Source organism: Phyllobates terribilis, unplaced genomic scaffold (assembly GCF_046119375.1).
Source record: "Phyllobates terribilis strain yellow unplaced genomic scaffold, ASM4611937v1 Scaffold_5__5_contigs__length_657084704, whole genome shotgun sequence".
NCBI lineage: Eukaryota > Metazoa > Chordata > Amphibia > Anura > Dendrobatidae > Phyllobates > Phyllobates terribilis.
Window position 1 is genome coordinate 575,669,705 of NW_027362765.1, and position 26,617 is coordinate 575,696,321.

Genomic DNA, 26,617 nt, shown 5'->3' on the forward strand with positions numbered 1-26,617 from the left:
AAGCAACAGCTCTGGGAGGGTATTCTGTCCTCATGCAAAACAATTGAAGCAGAAACCATCCAAAACCTGACAAATTCAATGGACGAGAGAGTTCAGAAGCTCCTTTCGAACAAGGGGTCCTATGTGAAAATGTAACATCACCTAGAATAAAGTTTTGAGTTGAAAACTGTTTGATTTCAGTTTCTAATAACCTGCTAATGCTTATAATTTCAAAAATGACAATTTTTTTGGTCTTTATTAAAATGAAAAGGTTGATCGAAAAGTTTGGGGGATCTAAGAGTGTGGCAACCCAGTAGTCATGATTACTTCGAATTCTGACAATATGAGGGTCATGTTGCAGGTAGTGCAGCAAGAAGGCACTTATGTGTCTTGCGCATCTCGGAGCCCCAAAATTATTTTCAGGGCTAGATGCAGCTAAAAATTATTATTAATTTTAAATCTGGTGGAGCTTAGTATAGATGGCCTAATAGGATCAGTGTTGCACACTGCTACAAAGCCCAAATTATTTTCTAGCCAAGATACAGATAAACATGATTAGTAATTTTAAATCTGGTGGAGCTTATTATAGATGGCCTAATAGAATCAGTGCTGCACACTGCTACAAAGCCCAAATTATTTTCCAGCCAAGATACAGATAAACATGATTAGTAATTTGAAAGCTTAAAACGGTTGGTAGGGTGATTTTAACCAATCATCAAGCTTTTACTCTCCCCAGGATGACACAGGGGTAGAAAAGTCGTTTCGGATCCATGATTTGTTCATCTTTATGAACGTGAGTCTGTCTACATTATCAGTGGAGAGCCACGTGCGCTTATCTGTCAGCACACCACCAGCAGCGCTGAACACACGTTCAGACAGAACGCTGGCTGCGGGGCATGACAAGATCTCCAAGGCGTAAGTGGCTAGCTCCGGCCATTTATCCAGATTGGAAGCCCAAAAAGAGCAAGGGTCCAGTGACACAGTCATGGCTTCAATGTTTACTTGGAGATACTCCTGTACCATCGTCTCTAGGCGTTGACTATGTGTCAGACTTCTTGTCTCCTGTGGCCTTGCAAAGGATGGGCTAAAAAAGTGGTGAAATGATTCCGCAAAATTCATGTTACCAGCAGATAATGTGGTTCTGTTACGGTTTGAGTGCTGAACACTTGACGGTCCCACGGTTGGCAAGTTGGAACTGTGAGATTCACTACGTGCACCACTGGTGTTTTGTGGAAAAGCACATGTAAGATTCTGCAACAGTCTCTGCTGATACTCCTGCATGCGTGCATCCCTTTCTATGGCAGGAATAATTTCGGCAAATTTACTTTTGTACCGAGGATCTAACAGTGTGGCAACCCAGTAGTCAGGATTATTTCTAATTCTCACAATTCGAGGGTCATGTTGCAGGTAGTGCAGCAAGAAGGCACTCATGTGTGTTGCGCATCCAGGAGCACCAAGTCCCTGTTGTGTTGGTGGCGAGGTAACAATCATGCTTCCTTCCTATCCTCTCCCCCCAACCTCGCACAACAGAAATGTGATCAAGGTCTCCCTCATCTGATGAGTCTTCCATCAGTTCGTCCTCCACTTCTTCCTGGGCTCCTGAACCTTCCTCACTCATTTGGCTGCTATCATGCGCCCTGGTAAAACCATCTCCCCCACTCTCACATGCCTGCCGCCTTGGTGCTGTCGACCGTCTGGACCTTGCAGATGTTAGCCCTTCCGCATACAACTCCTCCTCCTCTACTTCCTCCACCTCCTCTTGTGCCACCACCTGACTCCGAATTCTGTTTAACATGTGCTCCAGCATGTAAATCACCGGAATAGTCATGCTGATAATGGCATCGTCAGCACTAAACATCTTCGTCGCCATTTCAAAACTGTGCAGAAGGGTGCATAGGTCCCTGATCTGAGACCACACCTCCAGCGTGATTTGCCCCACCTCTGGATCTCGTTGGCCCAGGCTATATGTCAGAACGTATTGCACCAGGACTTTACGTACCTAACTCAAAAAAAGTCAAATCCAAAGTCAAATCCACTGTGTTATTTCGGGAGGTGTATTCCCATGCACCGCTTCACACCCACACGGCTTTATTTTGCTCTTCTCCTTATCCTCAGCCTCCACCACCACTAAACCACCAGGGTGACCGTGGTCCGTGTTGCCAGCATTGCAAGTTCCTCCGTCCTAATTTTTGACAGCTTTTACTTGGAAGGCATAGGCAAAAACTATGGGAGACCCACTCCCCAATAATGGGAATAATGTTTTGAATATGCTGTCCTGCATGGCTCTTGTAAGGAGCATGAAAACTGTCTTGTTAAGCTACTTTGACCTCCAACACTTTCCCCAGGGGCATTGATATTGTCTTTTTATTCCACTGCGACCTCCACGTCTCTTCCAAGGGGCATTAAAACCGTCTTGTTAAGCTACTGCGACCTCCATGTCTCTTCCAAGGGGCATTAAAACCGTCTTGTTAAGCTACTGCGACCCCCACGTCTCTTCCAAGGGACATTAATACCGTCTTGTTAAGCTACTGTGACCTCCACCACTTTTCCAAGGGGCATTGATAATGTCTTTTTATTCCACTGCGACCTCCACGTCTCTTCCAAGGGGCATTAAAACCGTCTTGTTAAGCTACTGCAACCTCCATGTCTCTTCCAAGGGGCATTAAAACCGTCTTGTTAAGCTACTGCAACCTCCACGTCTCTTCCAAGGGGCATTAATACCGTCTTGTTAAGCTACTGTGACCTCCACCACTTTTCCAAGGGGCATTGATATTGTCGTTTTATTCCACTGCGACATCCAGGTCTCTTCCAAGGGGCATTAAAACCATCTTGTTAAGCTACTGCGACCTCCCCGTCTCTTCCAAGGGGCGTTAAACCGTCTTCTTAAGCTACTGCGACCTCCACCACTTTTCCAAGGGGCATTGATATTGTCTTTTTATTCCACTGTGACCTCCATGTCTCTTCCAAGGGTCATTAAAACAGTCTTGTTAAGCTAATGCGACCTCCACGTCTCTTCCAAGGGGCATTAAAACATTCTTGTTAAGCTACTGCGACCTCCACGTCTCTTCCAAGGGGCATTAAAACCGTCTTGTTAAGCTACTGCGACCTCCACATCTCTTCCAAGAGGCATTAAAACCGTCATTGTTAAGCTACGGTGACCTCCACCACTTTTCCAAGGGTGCATTGATATTGTCTTTTTATTCCACAGCGACCTCCACGTCTCCTCCAAGGGACATTAAAACCGTCTTGTTAAGCTACTGCGACCTCCACGTCTCTTCCAAGGGGCATTAAAACCGTCTTGTTAAGCTACTGCGACCTCCACCCCTTTTCCAAGGGGCATTGATAATGTCTTTTTTTTTCTTCTGCGACCTCCACGTCTCATCCAAGGGGCATTAAAACCGCTTTGTTAAGCTACTGTGACCTCCACGTCTCTTCCAAGGGGCATTAAAACCGTCTTATTAAGCTACTGCGACCTCCACGGCTTTTCCAAGGGGCATTAAAACCGCCTTGTTAAGCTACTGCGACGTCCACCACTTTTCCAAGGGGCATTAAAACCGTCTTGTTAAGCTACTGCAACCTCCACCACTTTTCCTAGGGGCATTGATATTGTCTTTTTATTCCACTGCGACCTTCACCATTTTTCCAAGGGGCATTAAAACCGTCTTGTTAAGCTACTGCCACCTCCATGTTTCTTCCAAGGGGCATTAAAACATTCTTGTTAAGCTACTGCAACCACCATGTCTCTTCCAAGGGGCATTAAAACATTCTTGTTAAGGTACTGCGACCTCCACGTCTCTTCCAAGGGGCAGCAAAACCGTCTTGTTAAGCTACTGCGTCCTCCACATCTCTTCCAAGAGGCATTAAAACCGTCTTGTTAATGTACTGTGACCTCCACCACTTTTCCAAGGGGCATTGATATTATCTTTTTATTCCACTGCGACCTCCACGTCTCTCCCAAGGGGCATTAAAACCGTCTTGATAAGCTACTGTGACCTCCACGTCTCTTCCAAGGGGCATTAAAACCATCTTGTTAAGCTACTGCTACCTCCACGACTCTTCCAAGGGGCATTAAAACTGTCTTGTTAAGCTACTGCGACGTCCACCACTTTTCCAAGGGGCATTAAAACCGTCTTGTTAAGCTACTGCAACCTCCACCACTTTTCCAAGGGGCATTGATATTGTCTTTTTATTCCACTGCCACCTCCACCATTCTTCCAAGGGGCATTAAAACTGTCTTGTTATGCTATTGTGACCTCCATGTCTCTTCCAAGGGGCATTAAAACCGTCTTGTTAAGCTACTGCGACCTCCACCACTTTTCCAAGGGGCATTAAAACCGTCTTGTTAAGCTACTGCGACCGCCACCACTTTTCCAAGGTGCATTAAAACCGTCTTGTTAAGCTACTGCGACCTCCACCACTTTTCCAAGGGGGATTGGTATTGTCTTTTTATTCCACTGCGACCTCCATTACTTTTCCAAGGGGCATTAAAACCGTCTTGTTAAGCTACTGCGACCTCCATGTCTCTTCCAAGGGGCATTAAAACCGTCTTGCTAAGCTACTGCGACCTCCACCACTTTTCCAAGGGGCATTGATATTGTCTTTTTATTTCACTGCGACCTCCACGTCTCTTCCAAGGGGCATTAAAACCGTCTTGTTAAGCTACTGCGACCTCCACGTCTCTTCCAAGGGGCATTAAAACCGTCTTGTTAAGCTACTGCGACATCCACGTCTTTTCCAAGGGGCATTAAAACCGTCTTGTTAAGCTACTGTGACCTCCACCACTTTTGCAAGGTGCATTAAAACCATCTTGTTAAGCTACTGCGACCTCCACCATTTTTCCAAGGGGCATTGATATTGTCTTTTTCCACTGCGACCTCCACCACTCTTCCAAGGGGCATTAAAACCGTCTTGTTAAGCTACTGCGACCTCCACGGCTCTTCCAATGTGCATTAAAACCGTCTTGTTAAGCTACTGCGACCTCCACGTCTCTTCCAAGGGGCATTAAAACCGTCTTGTTAAGCTACTGCGACCTTCACCACTTTTCCAAAGGGCATTAAAACCGTCTTGTTAAGCTACTGCGACCTCCACCACTTTTCCAAGGGGCATTGATATCGTCTTTTTATTCCACTGCGGCCTCCACCATTCTTCCAAGGGGCATTAAAACCATCTTGTTAAGCTACTGCGACCTCCACGTCTCTTCCAAGGGGCATTAAAACCGTCTTGTTAGGCTACTGCGACATCCACCACTTTTCCAAGGGGCATTGATATTGTCTTTTTATTCCACTGCAACCTCTACGTCTCTTCCAAGGGGCATTAAAACCATCTTGTTAAGCTACTGCGACGTCCACGTCTCTTCCAAGGGGCATTAAAACCATCTTTTTAAGCTACTGTGACCTCCACGTCTCTTCCAAGGGGCATTAAAACCGTCTTGTTAAGCTACTGCGACCTCCACCACTTTTCCAATGGGCATTGATATTGTCTTTTTATTCCACTGCGACCTCCACGTCTCTTCCAAGGGGCATTGCATTTTCTCTCCAATTTTAGTCAGATTTTTCTTTTCAATGCACAGGCGAACACTAAGGGAGACCCACTCCCCAATAATGGGTATAAGGTTTTTAGTATGCTGTAATCCACGTCTGTTTCAAGGGACATTGCAGTTCCTCAAAATTTTTGGAAAGACTTCCATTCACTGCTTAGTCCAACAGTGCACAGGAGACTCAGTTGCTATAAATGGAAAAAATGGTTTAGTTAAGCCCCTCTGACCTCCATGTCACTTCCAAGGGGCATTGGAGTGCCTCGAAATTTTTGGTAGGCATTGCACTCACTGCATGCCCTATAACTGTGTAGCCGAACCGCTCCTTTTGGTACAGAAACATATCCTACAATACATGTGTGGTTGACTGGCCTCATATTAATGTGAATGGTCCCTGTTCCTCCTGCTCTTTCTCCTTTGCCACCACCTCATCCATCATTCATCACCTGAAGCTTTGTTTTAACGGGAGCCATAGAACTGGGATAGTAGCAGGAAAACATCCAGCAATCCTCAGAGGAGGTAGGATATACGCCAAAACGCTTACCACCTCAGGCCTAGCCGCTACTACATACATGCGCTTGCATTCTAAGAAAACAAAGCAGATGCTAACTTCTATCATCATCATCATGCTCCTCACCTTGGCACTCTCAACTCCCCTGATGGAAAAGCCAGGGTCCACCGTAGGAGTCTGGTTCTCTGGTGGGCTCATCCAATGCTGCCCTAAAGCAGGCCAGGCTAAGAAAAGTGTGGGGGAACTTTCAAGGAGAAATAGGGGTGGCTGGGGACCGTTTATTGACACCCGGCCGCCCCCAGGCGGCTGGGGACCGCGTGTGGACACCCGGCCGCGGGGTGGCTGGGGACCGAGTATGGACACCCAGCCGCCCCCTTGCGGCTGGGGACCGAGCGTGGACACCCGGCCGCCGGGTGGCTGGGGACTGAGTATGGATACCTCGCTGCTGAAGCAGCCATGAGGTAGTGGCCAACTTCGGCCTCCTCCAAACTAAATGGCCCCATTTCAAGTGCAAGCTAGCAGTATGGTATTGCAGCCTGGGGGTGGGTGGGTTGCAGGTTGCACACTTACGCTTGCATTCTAAGAAAACAAAGCAGATGCTAACTTCTATCATCATCATCATGCTCCTCACCTTGGTACTCTCAACTCCCTTGATGGAGAAGCCAGGGCCCACCGGAGGAGTCTGGTTCTCTGGTGGGCTCGTCCAATGCTGCCCTAAAACAGGCCAGGCTAAGAAAAGTGTGGGGGACCTTCCAAGGAGAAATAGGGGTGGCTAGGGACCGTTTATGGACACCCGGCCGCCCCCTGGCGACTGGGGACCGAGCGTGGACACCCGGCCACCGGGCGGCTGGGGACTGAGTATGGATACCTCGCTGCCGAAGCAGCCATGAGGTAGTGGCCAGCTTCGGCCTCCTCCAAACTAAAAGGCCCCATTTCAAGTGCAAGCTAGCAGTATGGTATTGCAGCCTGGGGGTGGGTGGGTGGCAGGATGCACACTTACGCTTGCATTCCAAGAAAACAAAGCAGATGCTAACTTCTATCATCATCATCATGCTCCTCACCTTGGCACTCTCAACTCCCCTGATGGAGAAGCCAGGGCCCACCGGAGGAGTCTAGTTCCCTGGTGGGCTCGTCCAATGCTGCCCTAAAGCAGGCCAGGCTAAGAAAAGTGTGGGGGAACTTCCAAGGACAAATATGGGCGGCTGGGGACTGTTTATGGACACCTGGCCGCCCCCAGGCGGCTGGGGACCGTGTGTGCACACATGGCCGCGGGGCGTCTGGGGTCCAAGTATGGACACCCGGCCTCCCCCTGGCAGCTGGGGACCAAGCGTGGACACCCAGCCGCCGGGCGGCTGGGGACTGAGTATGGATACCTCGCTGCCGAAGAAGCCATGAGGTAGTGGCCAGCTTCGGCCTCCTCCAAACTAAAAGGCCCCATTTCAAGTGCAAGCTAGCAGTATGGTATTGCAGCCTGGGGGTGGGTGGGTGGCAGGCTGCATACTTGCGCTTGCATTGCAAGGAATGGGGGAGGTACAATTGAACACTGCCCTGGGACAAGGACTTGCACGGGGATAGTTGCAAGTCTGCATCTTCTGATGCGGAAAGGATCACTTCTGATGGGCACACTTTTAGGCAGTGACCTGGGTGTCAGAGATGCTTCCAGGTGCTGTTCCCATGTCTTTTCAGCACTGTATGCATGTGTCACACAGCACATGGCCAGATAAGATTGTAAAATGTTAAAATGACATTTCCCGGTGAATGCATTTGTCACGGTTGAAAGCAATACAAAAGTGCAAAAACGCATAAAAAATGCTGCTTGTGAACATAGCCCAAGGTGTGGAGGAGTATTTTTGTTTTAGGTTATTTATTTTACCTTATATACAAGTCTTTACCCTGGAAAGGAAGTTCCTTATCTTATTTCACAGGAAAACCGTTTCAGTTTCGTTTTTGAATGTTTTATTGTGAGCCCGTAAAAGTGGCTTAATACCTCTGACCACGTTGTTAACAGCAGTGACCTGGGGGTCAGAAATGCTTCCTGGGGCAATGCCCATGCTGTCCCCATGTGGTTTGAGCACTGTCACTATTGTTTTGGGCACTTTTTAGGCTTTCTACAGACTGCCGGGGGTGCCGCCACAAAATGCTCGGGTCTCCCATAGACTAACATTGGGCTCGTTGCTCGGTTCGAGCACCCGAGTATCACAGTGAGCTTGGCCCGAGCTTCGAGTACCCGAACATTTTAGTGCTCGCTCAACACTAATTATAACCAACAAAGATTTGTCAATTACAGCAAAGATGCCATACAAAGGGATAGCTGACCAACTAGCACCCACATCTACCATGGCCTTCTAAAACAGAATAGCTCTGGATATGTTACTTGCAGAAAAAGGAGGGGTATGCAAAATGATAGGTGAGCATTTTCCACAGGGAAAGTTACTAAGTCTCTCAAAATCTATGAACAAACAGTTCTCCTTAGAACAAAAGTGTTGTACCAGAGAGATTATCGGAAGTAAATGAGTTTGTAAAGTTAATATCCATATTTCTGTGTTAGGGGTGGCCCTCGATTACACAGTCACTAGATCTTTTAGTGTCTCCATCCCTTTCCTGTAGTTCTTCATATGAGTTAGATTTAGGAAGGTCGATGGGTCCGTCTAAATGGGACGGGGCGCCCATCACATCGTAGGGTTCCAGAATAGCCTTAACATAGGGTCAATTCTTCTCCCCCTCTGATTTTTAGCATATGGATATTAAAAGCAAATAATTGATTTCAGGGGAGTCTGTCGAGGTAAAATATATATATTATATCAAATCAATTAGTTTCTTTTAACAGATTACCTAATCAGTGTGAATCAATCTAGAGATGATGGAATAATCTATGTGTATGTATGTATGCAAATGTGTATGTGCACATGGATTATGTTAATAGTTAATAAATATATAACTAATAGCTTCTATTCTTATTGTAGATACGAACAACTAAATGATTTCCTGGGAATGACGTATGCATGTGCACAGCAGATAACAGATAGATTCATGTCGAGTTGGCAAAGATGGCGCTGAGAGACGAACTCACCCCTCCCATCGGAATTCCTAAGGCATTGCTGAGGTCAAAAGATACATGGACGAATAAATTACAGCGTGCCGAGTTATCAGAAAAGAGCAATAAATTTTACTAATCCCACCTAGAAGGAGAATGCTATTTAACCCCATGTCTACGTAATAAAGTATGCCATTTGCGTGGTTCAGTCTCTGAGTGAAGTTTTTCAACCAGATTAGCAGATTTGGTTAATTAGCTTCTCTGCATGCACTCGGACATCTTTAATTTGGAGGAGAGCAGTTACCTAGTGTATCTTAAATTGGTGAAACCTTCACATTAACACATTATAATTATTCTTTTATATTAATATTAATTGTATCACTTAATAATGAGCATAATTAAGTATGCTGACACATCTCCTATATACAGTATGAGTTCACACACAGCACCCTACATACAGTATGAGCCCCAGATAGTCCCCTATACAGTATGAGCCCCCACACAGTCCCCTTATATACAGAATGAGTACCCACACAGTCCCCTGTATACACTATGAGCCCCAACATAGCTCCCTATATACACTATGAGCACCCATATAGCCCCCTATATACAGTATGAGCTCTCGCATAACCTCCCTACACTATGAGTCCCACATAGTCCTTATGTACAGTATGAGACCCAGCACAGTACCTCTATATACAATATGATCCTGCACACAGTCACCCTATGTACAGTATGAGACCCCGCACAGTACCTCTATATACAATATGATCCTGCACACAGTCACCCTATATACAGTATGAGATCTCACATAGGCCCCATATACAACATGAGCCCTCACATAGCCCCTTTATATAGATTATGAGCTCTCACATAGCCTCTCTATGTAGAGTATGAGATCACACACATATACAGTATGAGCTCCCACAGCTTCGCTTTATAGAGTATGAGCCCCACACAGTCCCTCTATGTACAGTATGAGCCCCCACATAGCCTCTCTACATACAGTATAAACCTCCGCACAGTTCCCATATATACAATATGAGCCCCAACCCAGTCCCACTATATACAGTATGAGCCCACACATAGCCTCTGTAACGGGTCTGGGAGGCGGAACCTCTGAGCTACTATACAAGGGGGCGGTCCTTGTAAGGAAGCGGGTGGTGACCAGGGAAGACGGGCAGGTAGTCACAGCAGGTGACCGGGACAGTCTCTGGGTAAACGGGCAGGAGGTCACGGCAAGTGACCGGGGCAGTCTCTCGGTGAACGGGCAGGAGGTCACAGCAAGTGACCGGGGCAGTCTCTGGGTGAACGGGCAGGAGGTCACAGCAAGTGACCGGGGCAGTCTCTGGGTATAGGGTAGGTACGACCTGTGACGGCTGAGCCTCCAGGTAGGCTAGCAGGCGGATGACAGATGAGTGCTCCCAGGTGAGCAGGCGAGAGTCTCTGGATAAGCAGGTGGTCACAGCATGTGACGGCGGAGCCTCCAGGTAGGCCAACAGACAGGCAGCAGATGAGCGCTCCCAGGTGAGCGGGCAGGAGTCTCTGGAATGGCAGGTGGTCACAGCACGTGACGGCGGAGCCTCCAGGTAGGCTAGCAGGCAGGTAGCAGATGAGCGCTCCCAGGTGAGCGGGCAGGAGTCTCTGGAATGGCAGGTGGTCACAGCACGTGACGGCGGAGCCTCCAGGTAGGCTAGCAGGCAGGTAGCAGATGTGCGCTCCCAGGTGAGCGGGCAGGAGTCTCTGGAATGGCAGGTGGTCACAGCACGTGACGGCAGAGCCTCCAGGTAGGCTAGCAGGCAGGTAGCAGATGTGCGCTCCCAGGTGAGCGGGCAAGCTGGTCCATAGACAGACTGACAGGAGTAGGAAGGCAGACCGTCGGACCTCAGGCTAGCAAGCAGGTAGGAGAAATGTCAGGCAGGGAACAGACAGCAAACTGGCAGGTTTCTGGCAGGTAACTGGCAACGGGACCTGAGGGCTGAAGCAGAGTAGTGAACAGTGCAACAACATTGCTCGGGCACCTCCATTTTGGAGGAGGTGCCTTATATATGGTGAAGTCCTCCGGCCATTGGCCGGGGACTCCTTAGGACGGCGCGCACGGCCCCTTTAAGAGGGAGGGAGCGCGCGCGCGCGCGCCCTAAGCACAGTGGCCGGGAAGGAGCGCGCGCTGCCAGCAGAGCGGGAGGAGGACGCCGGGCTCGGAGCAGAGGGGTGAGGGGAACAGCGTCCCTGCCTAGCAGAGGGCAGGGACGCCGGCGCTACAGTACCCCCCCCTTTAGGCCCCCCCTTCTTTAGGCCAGAGAGAAATTTAGCTAGGATGAGAGGGGCATGGATGTTCTCCCGGGGCTCCCACGTTCTCTCTTCAGGACCAAACCCCTTCCAATCTACTAGAAAAAAGGTCTTCCCTCTTACCCTTTTGGTGGCCAGAATGTTCTGTACCTCAAATTCGTTTTCAGCGGAAACCGGAGCAGGAGGCGTACCTGTAGACTTGGAAAAAGAGTTAAGTACCACAGGTTTGAGGAGAGATACATGGAAGGAGTTAGGGATCCGCAAGTTGGCCGGGAGTTTCAATTTATAGGCCACCGGGTTGATCTGACTGATGACCTCCAGAGGCCCTAACTTATAGGAAGGAATCTTGAGCCGGACATACTTGGACGAGAGCCAGACCTTATCCCCTGGACAGAATTGAGGAGGATCCAGACGTTTTTTGTCAGCATGTCTTTTCATACGCTCGGATGACAGAAGGAGTGCGGATCGGGTACTCTCCCATATGGAGGAAAATTTGTTAACAAGAGATTCCGCAGCCGGATTGTCCACCGAGGTGGAGACGGGAAATGGGATCTGAGGATGCTGACCAAAGACAACAAAAAACGGGGATTTGGAGGAAGATTCGCTCTCGTGATTGTTGTAAGAAAATTCGGCCCATGGCAGGAGATCCACCCAGTCTGAATGGTGGGCATTAACAAAGTGCCGGAGGTAACTGGTCAGGTTCTGATTGATCCGCTCCACTTGACCATTAGACTGTGGGTGGTAAGCGGAGGAGAAGTCCAGGGTGACGTCTAGCAGTTTACAAGTGGCTCTCCAGAAGCGTGAGGTGAACTGTACCCCACGATCCGACACGATGTGGAGGGGCAGGCCATGAAGATGGAAGATGTGGCGGATAAAGTCTTTAGCCAGCTCGGGTGCAGACGGGAGGCCTGGCAGGGGAACGAAATGAGCCATCTTGGAAAAGCGGTCAGCGACCACCCAAATGACCGTACAACCGGCAGAGACGGGGAGATCAGTTATAAAGTCCATTGCTATATGCTGCCAGGGGGCAGCAGGTACTGGAAGCGGAAGGAGGCGACCGGCTGGCAGATGTCTCGGAACCTTGTTACGGGCGCAGGACACACAGGCAGAAACAAAGTCTATTACGTCCTTGTGCAGGGTAGGCCACCAGTAGTGCCGGGTAATAAGCTGGAGGGTCTTTTTCTGACCGGCGTGGCCAGCTAGATTAGACGAGTGACCCCAGTGTAGGATCTTCTCCCGATCAGGTACTGATACGAACGTCTTACCGGGAGGGAGACGACTTAGACTCACGGGAGCCACCTGCATTACTCTGGCGGGATCGATGATGTGTTTCGGTTCTTCCTCGAGATCAGACACCAGAAAGGATCGGGACAAGGCGTCCGCCTTGATGTTTTTGTCAGCCGGGCGAAAATGAAGAATAAAATCAAAGCGAGCAAAAAACAAGGACCACCGAGCTTGGCGCGGGTTAAGTCTCTGGGCATGCTGGAGGTAAGCCAAGTTGTTGTGGTCAGTGTAGATTATTACCAGGTGAAGAGCCCCTTCGAGCAGGTAACGCCACTCCTCCAATGCCAGCTTGATGGCCAATAACTCTCGATCTCCTATGGAATAGTTGCGCTCAGAAGAGGAGAAGAGTTTGGAGAAGAAGCCACAAGTTACCATTCTCCCGGAAGATGATTTTTGGGTAAGTACCGCTCCGGCTCCAGAGGAGGAGGCGTCAACCTCCAGGAAGAACTGCTTGTTGCCATCTGGGCGATGCAGCACCGGGGCGGAAGAGAAGGCCTGTTTTAAGGAAAGAAAGGCCTCCTCTGCTTCGGGTGGCCACTCTCTGGGATTAGTACCCTTACGGGTGAGCGCGGAAATTGGGGCAGTCCGGGAAGAGAAGTGCGGTATGAAGAGGCGGTAGTAGTTGGCGAAGCCCAGGAACCGCTGAATGGCCTTCAACCCCTCCGGTCGGGGCCATTTCTCGATGGCAGACAGTTTCTCTGGATCCATTCGTAGACCGGTCTGAGAAATAATGTAGCCCAAAAACGGAAGCGAGGTCTGCTCAAAGAGGCACTTCTCATATTTAGCGAAGAGGTGATTCTGCCTGAGCCTGAGCAGGACCTGACGAACGTCTCTCCGGTGAGTCTGGAGATCCGGAGAGAAGACCAAGATGTCGTCCAGGTACACCACTACGCAGGAGTAGAGAAGGTCCCGGAAGATGTCATTGACCAACTCTTGAAAGACGGCAGGAGCGTTACAGAGACCAAAGGGCATTACCTGATATTCATAGTGGCCGTCCCGGGTGTTGAATGCAGTCTTCCATTCATCCCCTTGACGGATACGGACCAGGTTGTACGCCCCACGGAGGTCCAGTTTGGTGAAGATTCTAGCTCCCCTCAGACAATCAAACAATTCTGGAATGAGCGGAAGGGGGTACTTATTCTTCACCGTGATCTGGTTAAGGCCTCTATAGTCTATACAGGGACGGAGAGAGCCGTCCTTCTTTTTTACGAAAAAGAAGCCTGCTCCCGCCGGGGAGGTAGATTTCCGGATGAATCCCCTGGCCAAATTCTCCTCAGTATATTCGGACATCGACCGGGTCTCAGCAGCGGACAATGGGTAAATACGCCCACGGGGAGGCGTAGTACCGGGTAACAGGTCGATAGGACAGTCGTATGGTCTATGAGGGGGTAATGTCTCTGCCTCCTTTTTATTAAAGACATCAGCAAATGACCAATAGGGAATCGGAAGTCCAGGTAGATTAGTTGGGGTAGGAGAAGGACGGGCGGGATGAACAGGAACTAAACAAGTCTTATGACAGTCCTGTCCCCAGCGAAGGACTTCTCCGGTCTGCCAGTCAAGCACGGGTGCATGTCTCTGGAGCCAAGGTAGACCTAGTAAGAGGGCGTGAGAGAGTCCAGGCAGAACATGAAAAGAGATGCTCTCAGAATGCAGCATTCCCACCTGCAGAGTTACGGATTCGGTGATGAGTTGGTTGGGACGTGGTAAGAGGCCCCCATCCACAGCAGCGACAGATAATGGTATAGCCAGACGTTTGGTGGGAATGCGGCATTTTTCTACCAGGGCCTGTGAAATAAGATTCCCGGCCGCTCCAGAGTCAAGTTGGGCTAGTTCGAAATAACGATTCTCCCCGCAGATAATTGAGACTGACAGCAGCAGAGATGGAGAGGATTTATTCTTGTCTAGGTCGACCTCTCTGAGCGAACCTAGACACAGGCGTTTCCCGACCTCTCCGGGCAGGTACGGATCCGGTGCTCCTTACTGCCACAGTAGAAGCAGCTCCCCTCGGCACGGCGTAAGTCCTGACGGGTTTTGACCATCTTGGTCTGGTCGACCTGCATAGGCTCAGGAGAGTGTACCTGGGGAGAAATGGAGGGAGTGACTGGTTTCTGAAAAGTAGGAACTAGACGTGGAAACCTCCTCTCACGGGTGACTTCTTTGGCACGCTCCTGGAACCGTAGGTCAATCCGGGTGGCAAGAGTTATTAGGTCATCGAGAGTGGTAGGAATGTCTCGACCGGCGAGTTGATCTTTAATACGGCCGGACAGACCCTCCCAGAAGACAGATACCAGAGCGTCATTATCCCAGGCCAGCTCCGAGGCAAGGGTACGGAACCGTATGGCATATTGGCCCACGGTGAGACTTCCCTGACGGAGGCGTAGCAGAGATGATGCGGATGAGGTCTTCCGTCCGGGTTCGTCGAAGACTTTCCGGAAAGCCGTGAGAAAGGCAGGCAAGTCGGACACCAGGGGGTCTCCTCTCTCCCATAGAGGATTTAGCCAGGCCAGGGCCTCCCCGGTGAGATGGGACATGATGAAGGCAATTTTGGCCCGGTCGGAGTAAAACTGGTGGGACAGGAGTTCAAAGTGCAGGGTGCACTGATTTATAAAGCCCCGAGCCTGAGCGGAGTCGCCTCCGAAGCGAGGAGGTGCAGAAAGCCGGGGTCCGGGGTAGGATACCATAGTATTGGTGGGCAGCGGAGCTGCTGGATTGCGAGTCATGGCACTGGCGGTGGTTGCTGGTGGAGCAGTCAGAGTGTCCAGGCGTGAGTTGACATTCCGCAGGTGACCCAGAATGGACTCCTGTTGGGACCTCTGACGGGACAGTTCATGACATAGGTCCGAGAGCAAGGGAGCTTGGGTACCACCGGGTTCCATGGCCCGAGCAAACTGTAACGGGTCTGGGAGGCGGAACCTCTGAGCTACTATACAAGGGGGCGGTCCTTGTAAGGAAGCGGGTGGTGACCAGGGAAGACGGGCAGGTAGTCACAGCAGGTGACCGGGACAGTCTCTGGGTAAACGGGCAGGAGGTCACGGCAAGTGACCGGGGCAGTCTCTGGGTGAACGGGCAGGAGGTCACAGCAAGTGACCGGGGCAGTCTCTGGGTGAACGGGCAGGAGGTCACAGCAAGTGACCGGGGCAGTCTCTGGGTATAGGGTAGGTACGACCTGTGACGGCTGAGCCTCCAGGTAGGCTAGCAGGCGGATGACAGATGAGTGCTCCCAGGTGAGCAGGCGAGAGTCTCTGGATAAGCAGGTGGTCACAGCATGTGACGGCGGAGCCTCCAGGTAGGCCAACAGACAGGCAGCAGATGAGCGCTCCCAGGTGAGCGGGCAGGAGTCTCTGGAATGGCAGGTGGTCACAGCACGTGACGGCGGAGCCTCCAGGTAAGCTAGCAGGCAGGTAGCAGATGTGCGCTCCCAGGTGAGCGGGCAGGAGTCTCTGGAATGGCAGGTGGTCACAGCACGTGACGGCGGAGCCTCCAGGTAGGCTAGCAGGCAGGTAGCGGATGTGCGCTCCCAGGTGAGCGGGCAAGCTGGTCCATAGACAGACTGACAGGAGTAGGAAGGCAGACCGTCGGACCTCAGGCTAGCAAGCAGGTAGGAGAAATGTCAGGCAGGAAACAGACAGCAAACTGGCAGGTAACTGGCAACGGGACCTGAGGGCTGAAGCAGAGTAGTGAACAGTGCAACAACATTGCTCGGGCACCTCCATTTTGGAGGAGGTGCCTTATATATGGTGAAGTCCTCCGGCCATTGGCCGGGGACTCCTTAGGACGGCGCGTGCGGCCCCTTTAAGAGGGAGGGAGCACGCGCGCGCCCTAAGCACAGTGGCCGGGAAGGAGCGCGCGCTGCCAGCAGAGCGGGAGGAGGACGCCGGGCTCGGAGCAGAGGGGTGAGGGGAACAGTGTCCCTGCCTAGCAGAGGGCAGGGACGCCGGCGCTACAGCCTCTCTATATATTGTACAGTATGAGTCCCTACATAGCCCCTATATACAGTGGGAGCCCCCACATGTCCCTCTATATTAAGTATAAGCCCCCACATAACCTCTCTATATATAGTATGAGCCCCCACATAGCCCCCTATATACAGTATGAGCCCCCACACAGTCTCCCTATATTCAGTATGAGTTCTGACATAGCCCCCTATATACAGGCACACATCCTATACATATAAATAAAAAAAAGCCTCATACTCACCTCGCTCCCATTCTCCTGGAGCTCTGCGATGATCTCCGGTGTACTGACTCTCCACAGAGCATGATGTAATGACGTCATCGCATCTGCTGGTCAGTCGCATATGCTGATTGGTGGAAGAAGGAGTTGGCGACTCCGTCCTCCACCAATGTATTCACCGCTGTCTGCATCTCATCACCTTGAGGATGCAGAGAGAGGTGATATCTGGGCGCGGGCAAGGGAGGGTATGGTGCTGCCCCTGGGCCACTGTTTTCAGTCCTTTGGCTGTCATGGTCCATAGAGGCCTGGATGTTGCCTGCATGCTGCACTTTGCCCAAGTCTGGTATATTATTTACTGTGACTACAGACATGAGATGATATATGATGTCTGTATCACATTATGTTATACACCAGTCATATACTAATCTGTGTACGGATGTACTATACTATGTGCACCTGCCTACAGTGTTATATGTCTGGACTGATCACACCTGGACCTGGCAGCAGGACCTCACATATTATAATGTATGGAATTACATATGATATATAATGTTCTGGAGCCAGGCTCAGGCTCAGTCAGTGCAGGATGACTCTATATACTGGTGTCTGAGGCTCACTGTGAGTTACTATTGCAGCTTGAACATTCCCGCAGATCGGGTGACGCTGGAGCCGATGACTTCCACCTCCAGCGCGATCTGATCTGCATGAAAGTGCAAACCGGTGCAATAAATCATCATCCCGAGCTTCAGAGCCTCTGCTGACACAGGACGCTGGATCAGGCCCTGTCCCAGACCTCCTGCCGCGGCCCTGCAGTGCTGCTATTATTATTGTTATTGAGAGGGTTACATAAAGGGACCTGAGAAGGAATATAGAAAGGACTGGTGTAGGACAATACTACAAAGGATAAGATCTTATTTTTTGGGGGATTTTAGTATGTGTCTCTTATGTGTGATTAGGGTAGCTGTGTGCAATTCCCAAATATGAAATCTGTGTCCTGAATAAACACAGATCCAAACAGAATGTTGTCTGCTCTCAAAAATCTCCAAAATTTTTGTTATTAGAGAAAATTCTACCTATTTGTCTATTATTGTACATATACAGAAGGGAGGAGCGCTATGAGATGGCCACAACATTTACATGCAGTTGAAGCTGGGGGTGGGGGCTGAAGGCAAAAAAAAGATATAGCAGTACCAATCTCAATTGATTATTCAGAGCTGGCAGAGTATAGTAAAAAAAAAATTCTAGTCTCTAACAACTCCTTTAACCGCTTCCCAACATGTCACATAATAGTACATCACAAATCAGGTGCTGGTATATATGGAGCGGGCTCAGGAGCTAAACCTGCACCATCTCGGGTAGATGTCAGATATGTTACACAACTTGCATCTTCTACTAACAGCAGTGACCGGAGCTTGCATCGGCTCCTCATCTCGTAGAAGGGAACCCAATGGTTGTTATGACACCTTGGAGCCTGCGACAATGGCTTCTATCTTAGTCCTCCTATGAAGCACAGCTCATTTATGTTGCAGTTTATAGAGCATGGTTAAGGTTAAAGTCCCCTGGGGGACTAAAAAAAGTTTAAAAACATCTGTAAAGAAATATATATAAAGAATCGAATCACCCCCAATTTCTATCATAAATAATAAAGAGAAAAAAAAAACATTTAGTATCACCATATATCTAACTGTCTAATCTATCAAAACATAAAATTAATTAACCTGAACAAGAAAAGCTGAAAAGAGGGAAAAACTAAAAATTATTATTTATTATTTGATCGACAAACTTTCCTAAAATAATACAATACAATGGAAATTTTCAATTTTTTTCACCACTTTCCAAAACTCCCCCATCCAAATCTCTACATGTCTTGTATCATTGTAATCTAACTTACCTGGGAAATGATGTTGCCAGGTAATTTTTACTGCACAAAAAAATATATAAAAAGAAAACTCCCAAAACAATGGAGGAATCACATTTTTTTCCAAGACATTTGGAATTGCTTTCTTATTTTCTAGTACATAATGTGGTATCATTCAAAACTACATTTTGAATTGCGAAAAAATAACAAGCCCTTGTACAGCTATGTCAGCGTAAAATTAAAATGACTCTTGACAGAAGGGGAAGAAAAAAACGGAAGCGAAAAAAAAAATTGCCTTGTCATGAAGGGGTTAAGAGAGCTTTCACTTAAAAATTGTAGTTAATAGGCTTGAGAGCTAGAGTTTATTTGTTACTTATTAAACTCTAATAAAGCACAGGAAACTACACTATACAGTATTCTAAACCTATGACAGCTGGCCAGAATTTTTACTTATTTTGGTTTAAATTTCTTCCCTGATTTTTGTCCTTTTTAGATACTGCTTTTGTGTGTTTACGATACCTCAATAGACCATAAACAGTATGAACAAAAAATATCTAACTTAAATTTAAAAGGTTAAACTCGGAGACTATTAAAAACGACCATGTAAATGAAAATACTATTATTGTCTTACCTCTGTCTCCTTGCTGCCTTTGCTTGCAGACTTTTCAAGTGTGGCTTCTTTCAACACAGGCATTTTATGATATAAAAAAGATACTGTTTTTTCAAGGTAGTAAAATCTGTTGAAAAAATACAGTTCTTAAATTAAAAGGAAATAAATATTTAAAGCGCACCTGTCAGCAGGACTGTGCTCAGTAAACCACATACACTGTCAGGTGGGCGACATTACACTGAGTAAAATGATACCTTTGATGATGAAATCCATCCTGTGATTTTCACTTTTGAACAGAAATTGCACAGACAATATTTAAAACAGTAGGCAGGTCACTGAAAGCACAGTGACCTGTCATAAGGCACAGATAGGAATACATGAATACATAATGAGAGCACCAGATCATGAGCTTATCATTATGGCAGAACTGAAAATAAAGATTATAAAAGAACCACGGGATGGATTTCATCAACAAAGGTATCATTTTACTCAGTGTAAAGGCACCCACCTGACAATGTATGTGGTTTACTAAGCACAATCCTGCTGGCAGGTGTGCTTTAACTTTGTTTCACGATCAATTATAATAAACAATTTTTTTGTTTTTTCATTAATGCTCTACTATGTCTCCCTGCAATTGCCAGTTTCTACAACCATATTTCTCCTTGTCATGTGTCTGTGCATGCTCATGCTTCATCCTATAGGTCCTGTTTCTATCACAACCCTGCATGACCCGATGAGTAATAGGCAGAGGTAATGCAGAGGCCATAATAAATAATCTACATATTCTACACACTGTAGAAAGTGCATGTTGCTTCTAAGAAATGTAAAGCCACTTATAGTCTACATATTAGCTCTAAGAGGCCTTAAAACATATTGTCTATTGATCATTGGGAAACCCTTTGTTAGGCTCTGTTGCGATTAATGGGGAAAGCTGCGTTGTAACCAAAGAGAAAAAGCGTCTGGAGGCCTAATTGCTAGAAAACAAGTCATCCTTCTTCTTAGTAATGTCCTCTTTAGAAACTCCCCCATAAAACTTAGCAAGAATTAAGAACTACCATCATATTTTCAGAGTTTGGTATTAAAAAATGAGGACTGTGAAGGTCTTTCAATACTGTATCCTTTTGTATCTTCAGATAGTACAAGGTTGGCTCTGTAGTGAGTTATTGATTAGCATTTTGCTGCACAGTGAATATTTGTCTCCCTTCTTTTGCTCGTATACTTATTCATCCTGTGAACTTTTTTAAGGGATCTTTGTCTTAAATTTGGCAGTTATCACATTTTCTGTTTTATTATGATGTGTAGGACATTTAAATTGCAAGAAAAAAGTGGTTGGATTTTTTTTTACATGGCTTCTGCTTGTGATAGTGGCCATCTGTATTTTCAGATCCTCCACGTGGCTATACAGATTGGATTGATGTCATCTGAGCCTGATGATTTCAGTGAGACTGACTGACCATCTAATATGTTTGGTGGTGTCTCAGCAAAAATTTGGGACCTGGTGAGAAACAGTCAGTCAGGTTTGATTTCGAGCTGCTGCCTGAGGTGTCTACCAAGGGTGGCTAAGCATGCATGTGGGGGATTAAAAACATAGCTGTTTGGAGGACTGCAAAGTAATTATTTCTGCTAAGCAGAAACTAGACTGGGCAACACTGTTACAGATGTCTAATTTTATTGACAGATAGTGGAAGAAAATTTTTCCTTGATATTTTCTGTCCCTTTAAGTTAGCAATAAAATATGTGGCAGCTGTCTGATTATTGAGTGTATTAGTCATAGATCCATTTACAGCTAGCTCCATTCACTAGTATGTGTTTTCCAATATTCTTTTGTCAGTACTAAGATAAAAAATCACAATCTGCAAAATGTTGTCAATGTCTATATAAAGAGAGGGTGGTCACAAAGAGTCCTAGCTGTCACAGGTGTCTAATATGTTAAATTTTATTGCAGCTTTTGACTACTCAGCCCCTTGCGTGATAAGTGAGATGATTTAAAGAGGACCTGTCATTGGGTAAAAAGAGGTCAGCTTTTGCTCTTATTTTATTCCTGCTGCTCCTCTGAGTAATACATTTTTTAAAAAAATACATTATACGGTTCCAGAGATATGGGACCTTTTTATTTGGTGCTAATTTTTATGGTCTTTAAAGGGGACGGTGCTCACAGGTTGATAATACAGAGCAGCTTAAAGACACGCCCCAAGAAAATCCTATGAGCAACACTCCCTTGGTAAAGGCCATAAAAATTAGCACCAAATAAAAAGACCCATATCTCTGAAATTGTATGGAGGATTTAAAAACAAAACAAAAAAGTATTACTCAATGGAGTATTGGGAATAAAATTAAAGCAAAAACTGGCCTCTTTTTACCCAATGACAGGTCCTCTTTAAAGAGACATTCCAGGGTTGGTGCCCTGCATGGTCCCAAACTCTTTAACTGTATCTGCCATGAAGTTTATAATATTTTATTGGTAATGCTAGGTGATATGCTCATTTGTAGAGGCAATTCTGTGTTAATATTATGATTGCACTCTGATTGCATTCTGCATTACACAGCTTTATAGACATAACAGTGAAACGCTACAGGGTGGCTTCACTGTGAATGTACTGTATGGCCATAATGTAGGGGCAATGTGCTGTGGACATTAGTTTCTCGATTCTTTCCCTCAATGTGTTTTTGACGTAGTGAGTGACAACTCAGTAGTCCAATATAGTGAAGGGGCATGCTGAGCTGTCAGTATCTTGTGTGGTAGATCGGTTCACTCGGCTGCTTGACAAAATAGTCACAGGAATGCTTCTCGTTTAAATTTTCAACTGGTTTATTAAAAAAGGCTTCATAAACCAGTCCAAACAAAAGAAATAGACATATTCAGTCTTCTTGGCATAAACAAAACAGCACTCAACAAAGTCCTTATAACAGCGGGGTTTGCCCACACAGGAAACAAAATACAGCTCTGTTTACTAAGAGCCCAGCTCCCCTCTGGAGTACAGAGAAGAATCATTAAGTCCAAAGGCTTCACTTTTAGTTCCTGGACCCCTCTCTAGGGTGGAGATATGGTGAACTGCTGTCCTGACCAACTTTTCAGCTTTTCATAATAGACCTTGCCCTGTCATGGTTGATTAACCCCTCTCAGCACATAACATGCTGGAGCAAAACTTCCAGGTTTATATCACTAAAGCTAATAACTTCAGTGAAACATATCTCCCCTCCAGCACATTACCAGTGACCCTCTTACACGTGATAGACAGCTCAGTCATCCAATACAGTGCAGGGGCATGCTGAGCTGTCAGTATTTTTATAGACAGCTCAGCCATCCAATCTGAGATTGGGAGGTGCTGAGCTTCCTTCAGGTGTTCCCTGTTCTAAGTGATTACCCAGCTACTTAGCTAAACTGTCAGTCCCAGATCTCTGACAGTTGTAGCATTTGCTCGGTGGTGCATGTTGCCTTGTATTCCTGTGCTCTGTTTGTTGATTTATTGCTGCCTGACCTTGGACCTCATTCTGACCATCCGTTTGCTAGCCCATGTGCTCTGATCCGCTATTTTCCTGGTATTCTGACCTCAGACCGTGACCTGACTACATCTTTCCTTTTCCGTTAGTTTACAATGTGCTCTCTTGGTATCTGACCCTGGAATGTTTGACTACTCTGCCCCATGACTTGTCTGTGAGTAGTGACTAGCGTCACAATACGACTGGCTATATACTTTTTTTCCCCCACCAATGGATCCAGTTGGTACACTCTGTGATCAGGTGCCCAACCTGACCCAGATGGTCCAGGATCTGGCCAGGGAGCACCAGAAGCTAGAATCTTCACAGTCTCAGCGGTCGGGTCACTTCTAGTACTATGGGTGCTTCCCAAAGCTCCCCACTACCGACTGTAGTTCTGACTTTTGTACCTTCTGACATGCAATTGATCTCTCCTGAACCAGTAGTGGCATTTCCTGAGAAAGTTTCAGGGGAGAAAACCAGTTTAGGATATTCAGGGAGAGATGTAGACTATTTTTTACCTTACGGCCCCAGTCTTCAGGGGATGAGTTCCAGTGGGTGGGAATAATCATGTCCCTACTGCGAGGGGGCCATCAAAGTTGGACATTTTCTTTGTCCCCACTAACCACAGAACGGTCTTCTGTTGACACCTTTTTTGACGTCTTAGGGATGATCTATGATGAACCTGAGAAGGTCCAGGTTGCGAAGATCATGAACCTGATACAGGGGACACACACTGCTGAGGACTATAGTTCCAAGTTCTGGCAACTGTCCTGTCTGAAGCCATGACTCAGGCCATTCGAATGGACTGAAAAATTCGGTAGAGACAGGATGAGCGACAGGGGGTTTCGTTCATTCTTCCCGAGTCCATCCACTTAACTCAGACAGAAACAATAGAGATTGCAGCTGCCAGCTCTCAGCCCGTTGAGAGGAGACTCGATTTCAGACTCTGCCTCTATTGTGGTCAAGCTGGATATTTCCTTAAGGATTTCTCAGCACGCCCTCAAGTAAGCAAGCCAAAAGGAAATGTCTAAGTCTGAGTGATTTTCGAGGAGGTCACCCAGACTCCCAGGTACCTTTTTACTCCTCAGATAAAATGCTGCTAAACGTGGAGCTACTTTTTAAGACCCTATGGTTATCTGCATTACCTTTCATTGACTGTGGGTTTGCTGCCAACTTCATTGATTCAGGACTGGTTCTAAAATTAGGGTTAGGGGCATTTAGGTTTGGAAAACCCATTCAAAATGTTGCTATTGACAAGACAGTGTTACTCCAGAATGTTGTTCAGCTGGTAAAGGTGGAGTTCACATTTAGAGTAGGAAGACTTCACTGAGTCCATCTCCTACTATGTGTTGGACAATTTCACTGCTAGGTTGGTATTGGGGCTTCCATGGCTATTTATTCACAAACCTGTTAATGATTGCTGTCGGAAGGATATTGTTAAGTGGAGCCCCAATTGTCATAAGAAATGTCTTAGTTCTGTACAAGTTTGTTCTGCTAGTCTGGAGGCTCTGCCGAGGTACCTGAAAGACTTCGGAGATGTGTTCTCAGACAAAGAGGCAGAGATTTCACCTCCTCATCGTCCTTATGATTGTGCTATTGATCTTGTCCCTAATGCCAAATTACCTAAAGCTAGCCTGTATAATTTGTCGAGACCTGAACGTACTGCCATGACAGAATATGTAAATGAAAGTTTATGGAATGGTCATATCCGCCCTTCCTCCTTGCCAGTAGCCGCTGGATTTTTCTTGGTTAAAAAGAAAGATGGAGTCTCCGTCTTTGCCTCGATTTCCATGAATTAAACAAAATTAAATACCTACCCATTTTCACTCACTCCTGACCTATATAATCAGCTTAAGGGGACTAACTGGTTTTCTAAACTGGATCTTAGAAAGGCTAGTAATTTGGAGGGTCATGAGTGGAAGTCAGCCTTTTTAACATTTGAGCCAGCAGTATTTCAGGATTTTATGAACAATATCTTTTCTGATTGTATTTGAAGGTTTTTTTTGGTACATTGACGATATTCAATTTTTTTCGCAAGATCTCGATTCACACCATGAACATATCCATTTTGTTTTACAAAAGCTTAGAGAGAATTATTTATTTGAAAAACTGGAGAAATGTACCTTTTCTGTCCAAGAGATATCGTTCCTGGGGCTGATGGGTTTAAGATGGATCCTGGAAAGGTGCAGGTCATAATTGATTGGGTTCAAACTCGGGACCTTAAAGCGTTACATCATATTTTAGGATTTGTCAATTACTACAGAAAGTTTAATATGGGTTTTTCACAGATTGTTAAACTGCTCACCGATCTCACACATAAGGGGGCGGATCTTAAGTTTTGGTCGCCGGATGCTATCAGGGAATTTAATAAATTAAAGAATATTTTATGTTCGCTTCAGCTTTAATTCAACCTGATCTCCAGAAACCATTCCTTGTGGAGTTGGATGCTTCAGAGGTCAGGGTAGGGACTGTATTACCTCAAGGTTCCAAAACACTGACAAACTTGTGACCATGTGCATTTTTCTCTAGGAAATTTTCATCTGCCAAGAGAAATTATGATGTCAGGAATCATGATTTGCTTTTGAAGAATGGAGACAGTTTTTTGGAAAGAGCATTTCACCAAGTCACGGAAGTCATAAATCATAAACATTTTGCCTATATTGAATCAGCTAAACGGTTAACTCCAAGACAAGCCAGATGGTCCTTATTTTTTTCAGTATTCAATATTTCGATCATGTTCAGGCCTGGGTCCAAGAATATGAGGGCTATCACTTCATCCCTCTAAAACCTCCATCCTCCATTCTTCCTCAGGGTATTGTGGCTTCCATGGTAACCTTGGAATTGGACGCGGAGATCCATAAAGCCCAGTCGTTGGCCCCTTCCGCTACTCCAGGTTCCAAATTATTTGTGCCGGTTTACCTAAGATTGCGTCTGTTGCAGGAGTTTCATGATTCTGTCTTAAGTGGTCTTCCTGGGGTTACTGCTTCATGAAAAGCCATTGCTAGACTCTTTGGTGGTCATCCATGTATAATGATATTATGAATTTTGTATTCGCTTGTGAAACTTGCGCACGCCGCTAAAGTCTGCCATATCCGGCCGGCTGGGGAATTGGTTCCACTGCCAAACCGCAAAAAAACGTGGTCTCATTTGTCCATAAATTTCATTACTGATTTGCCTTTGTCTGGTGGAAACACTGTTATTTGGGTGGTAGTTGACCGATTCAGTAAACATGCTCACTTTGTTCAATTATTGGGGTTACCTAATGCTGAAACGCTTTCCAGATTGTTTATAAATCTTGTGGTGTGATTGCATGGTATTTCATTGAACATTGTATCGGATAGGGGCGTGCAATTTGTCTCCAAATTTTGGAGTGTGTTTTGTAAGAAATTGTGGATTGATTTGGCATTCTCCTTTGCTTACCACCCTGAAACCAACGGTTAGACAGAGAGGACGAATCAATTGTTTGAACAAATTTTAAGATGTTTCATTGTGGCTCAGCAGGAGGACTGGTTCTCATTTTTACCTCTTGCTGAGTTCGCCGTTAAAGAGGTTATCGACTACTATTCCCAGCATCCACCGCGCGCTTTCCCAATGAAAGCAGAGGAGAGGGAAAGCACGCAGTGGATGCTGGGCTGTGACGTGTGGTGAAACCTCGCCCACAGCCCATCAATTGGGGGTGCGCATCACTGGGTCATGCCCGGCTGCGGCGGGAACTTGACGTGACATCAACAAATGGCGAAGCAGGCTGCAGCTAGGGTCACATGATGCCTAGTGAGTGGTCAGCGATAGAGCCGCTCACAGGCAAGAATGACCTCAGAAAGTATTTACAAAAACACTTGTTTCCACAGTTTAAATCGATGGTGGTA

General features: G+C 46.9%; 1 protein-coding gene across 1 annotated transcript in view; it reads right to left on the reverse strand.

Moving 5' to 3' along the window:
• CHAT (choline O-acetyltransferase) overlaps positions 1 to 26,617 on the reverse strand; it is a 202,789-nt gene that overhangs the window by 170,622 nt on the left and 5,550 nt on the right. Inside the window, exon 2 of the mRNA XM_073685964.1 lies at positions 19,293 to 19,398. Coding sequence (XP_073542065.1) covers positions 19,293 to 19,355 — 63 coding nt within the window. The 5' untranslated portion in view covers positions 19,356 to 19,398. The remainder of the gene's footprint in view (positions 1 to 19,292; positions 19,399 to 26,617) is intronic.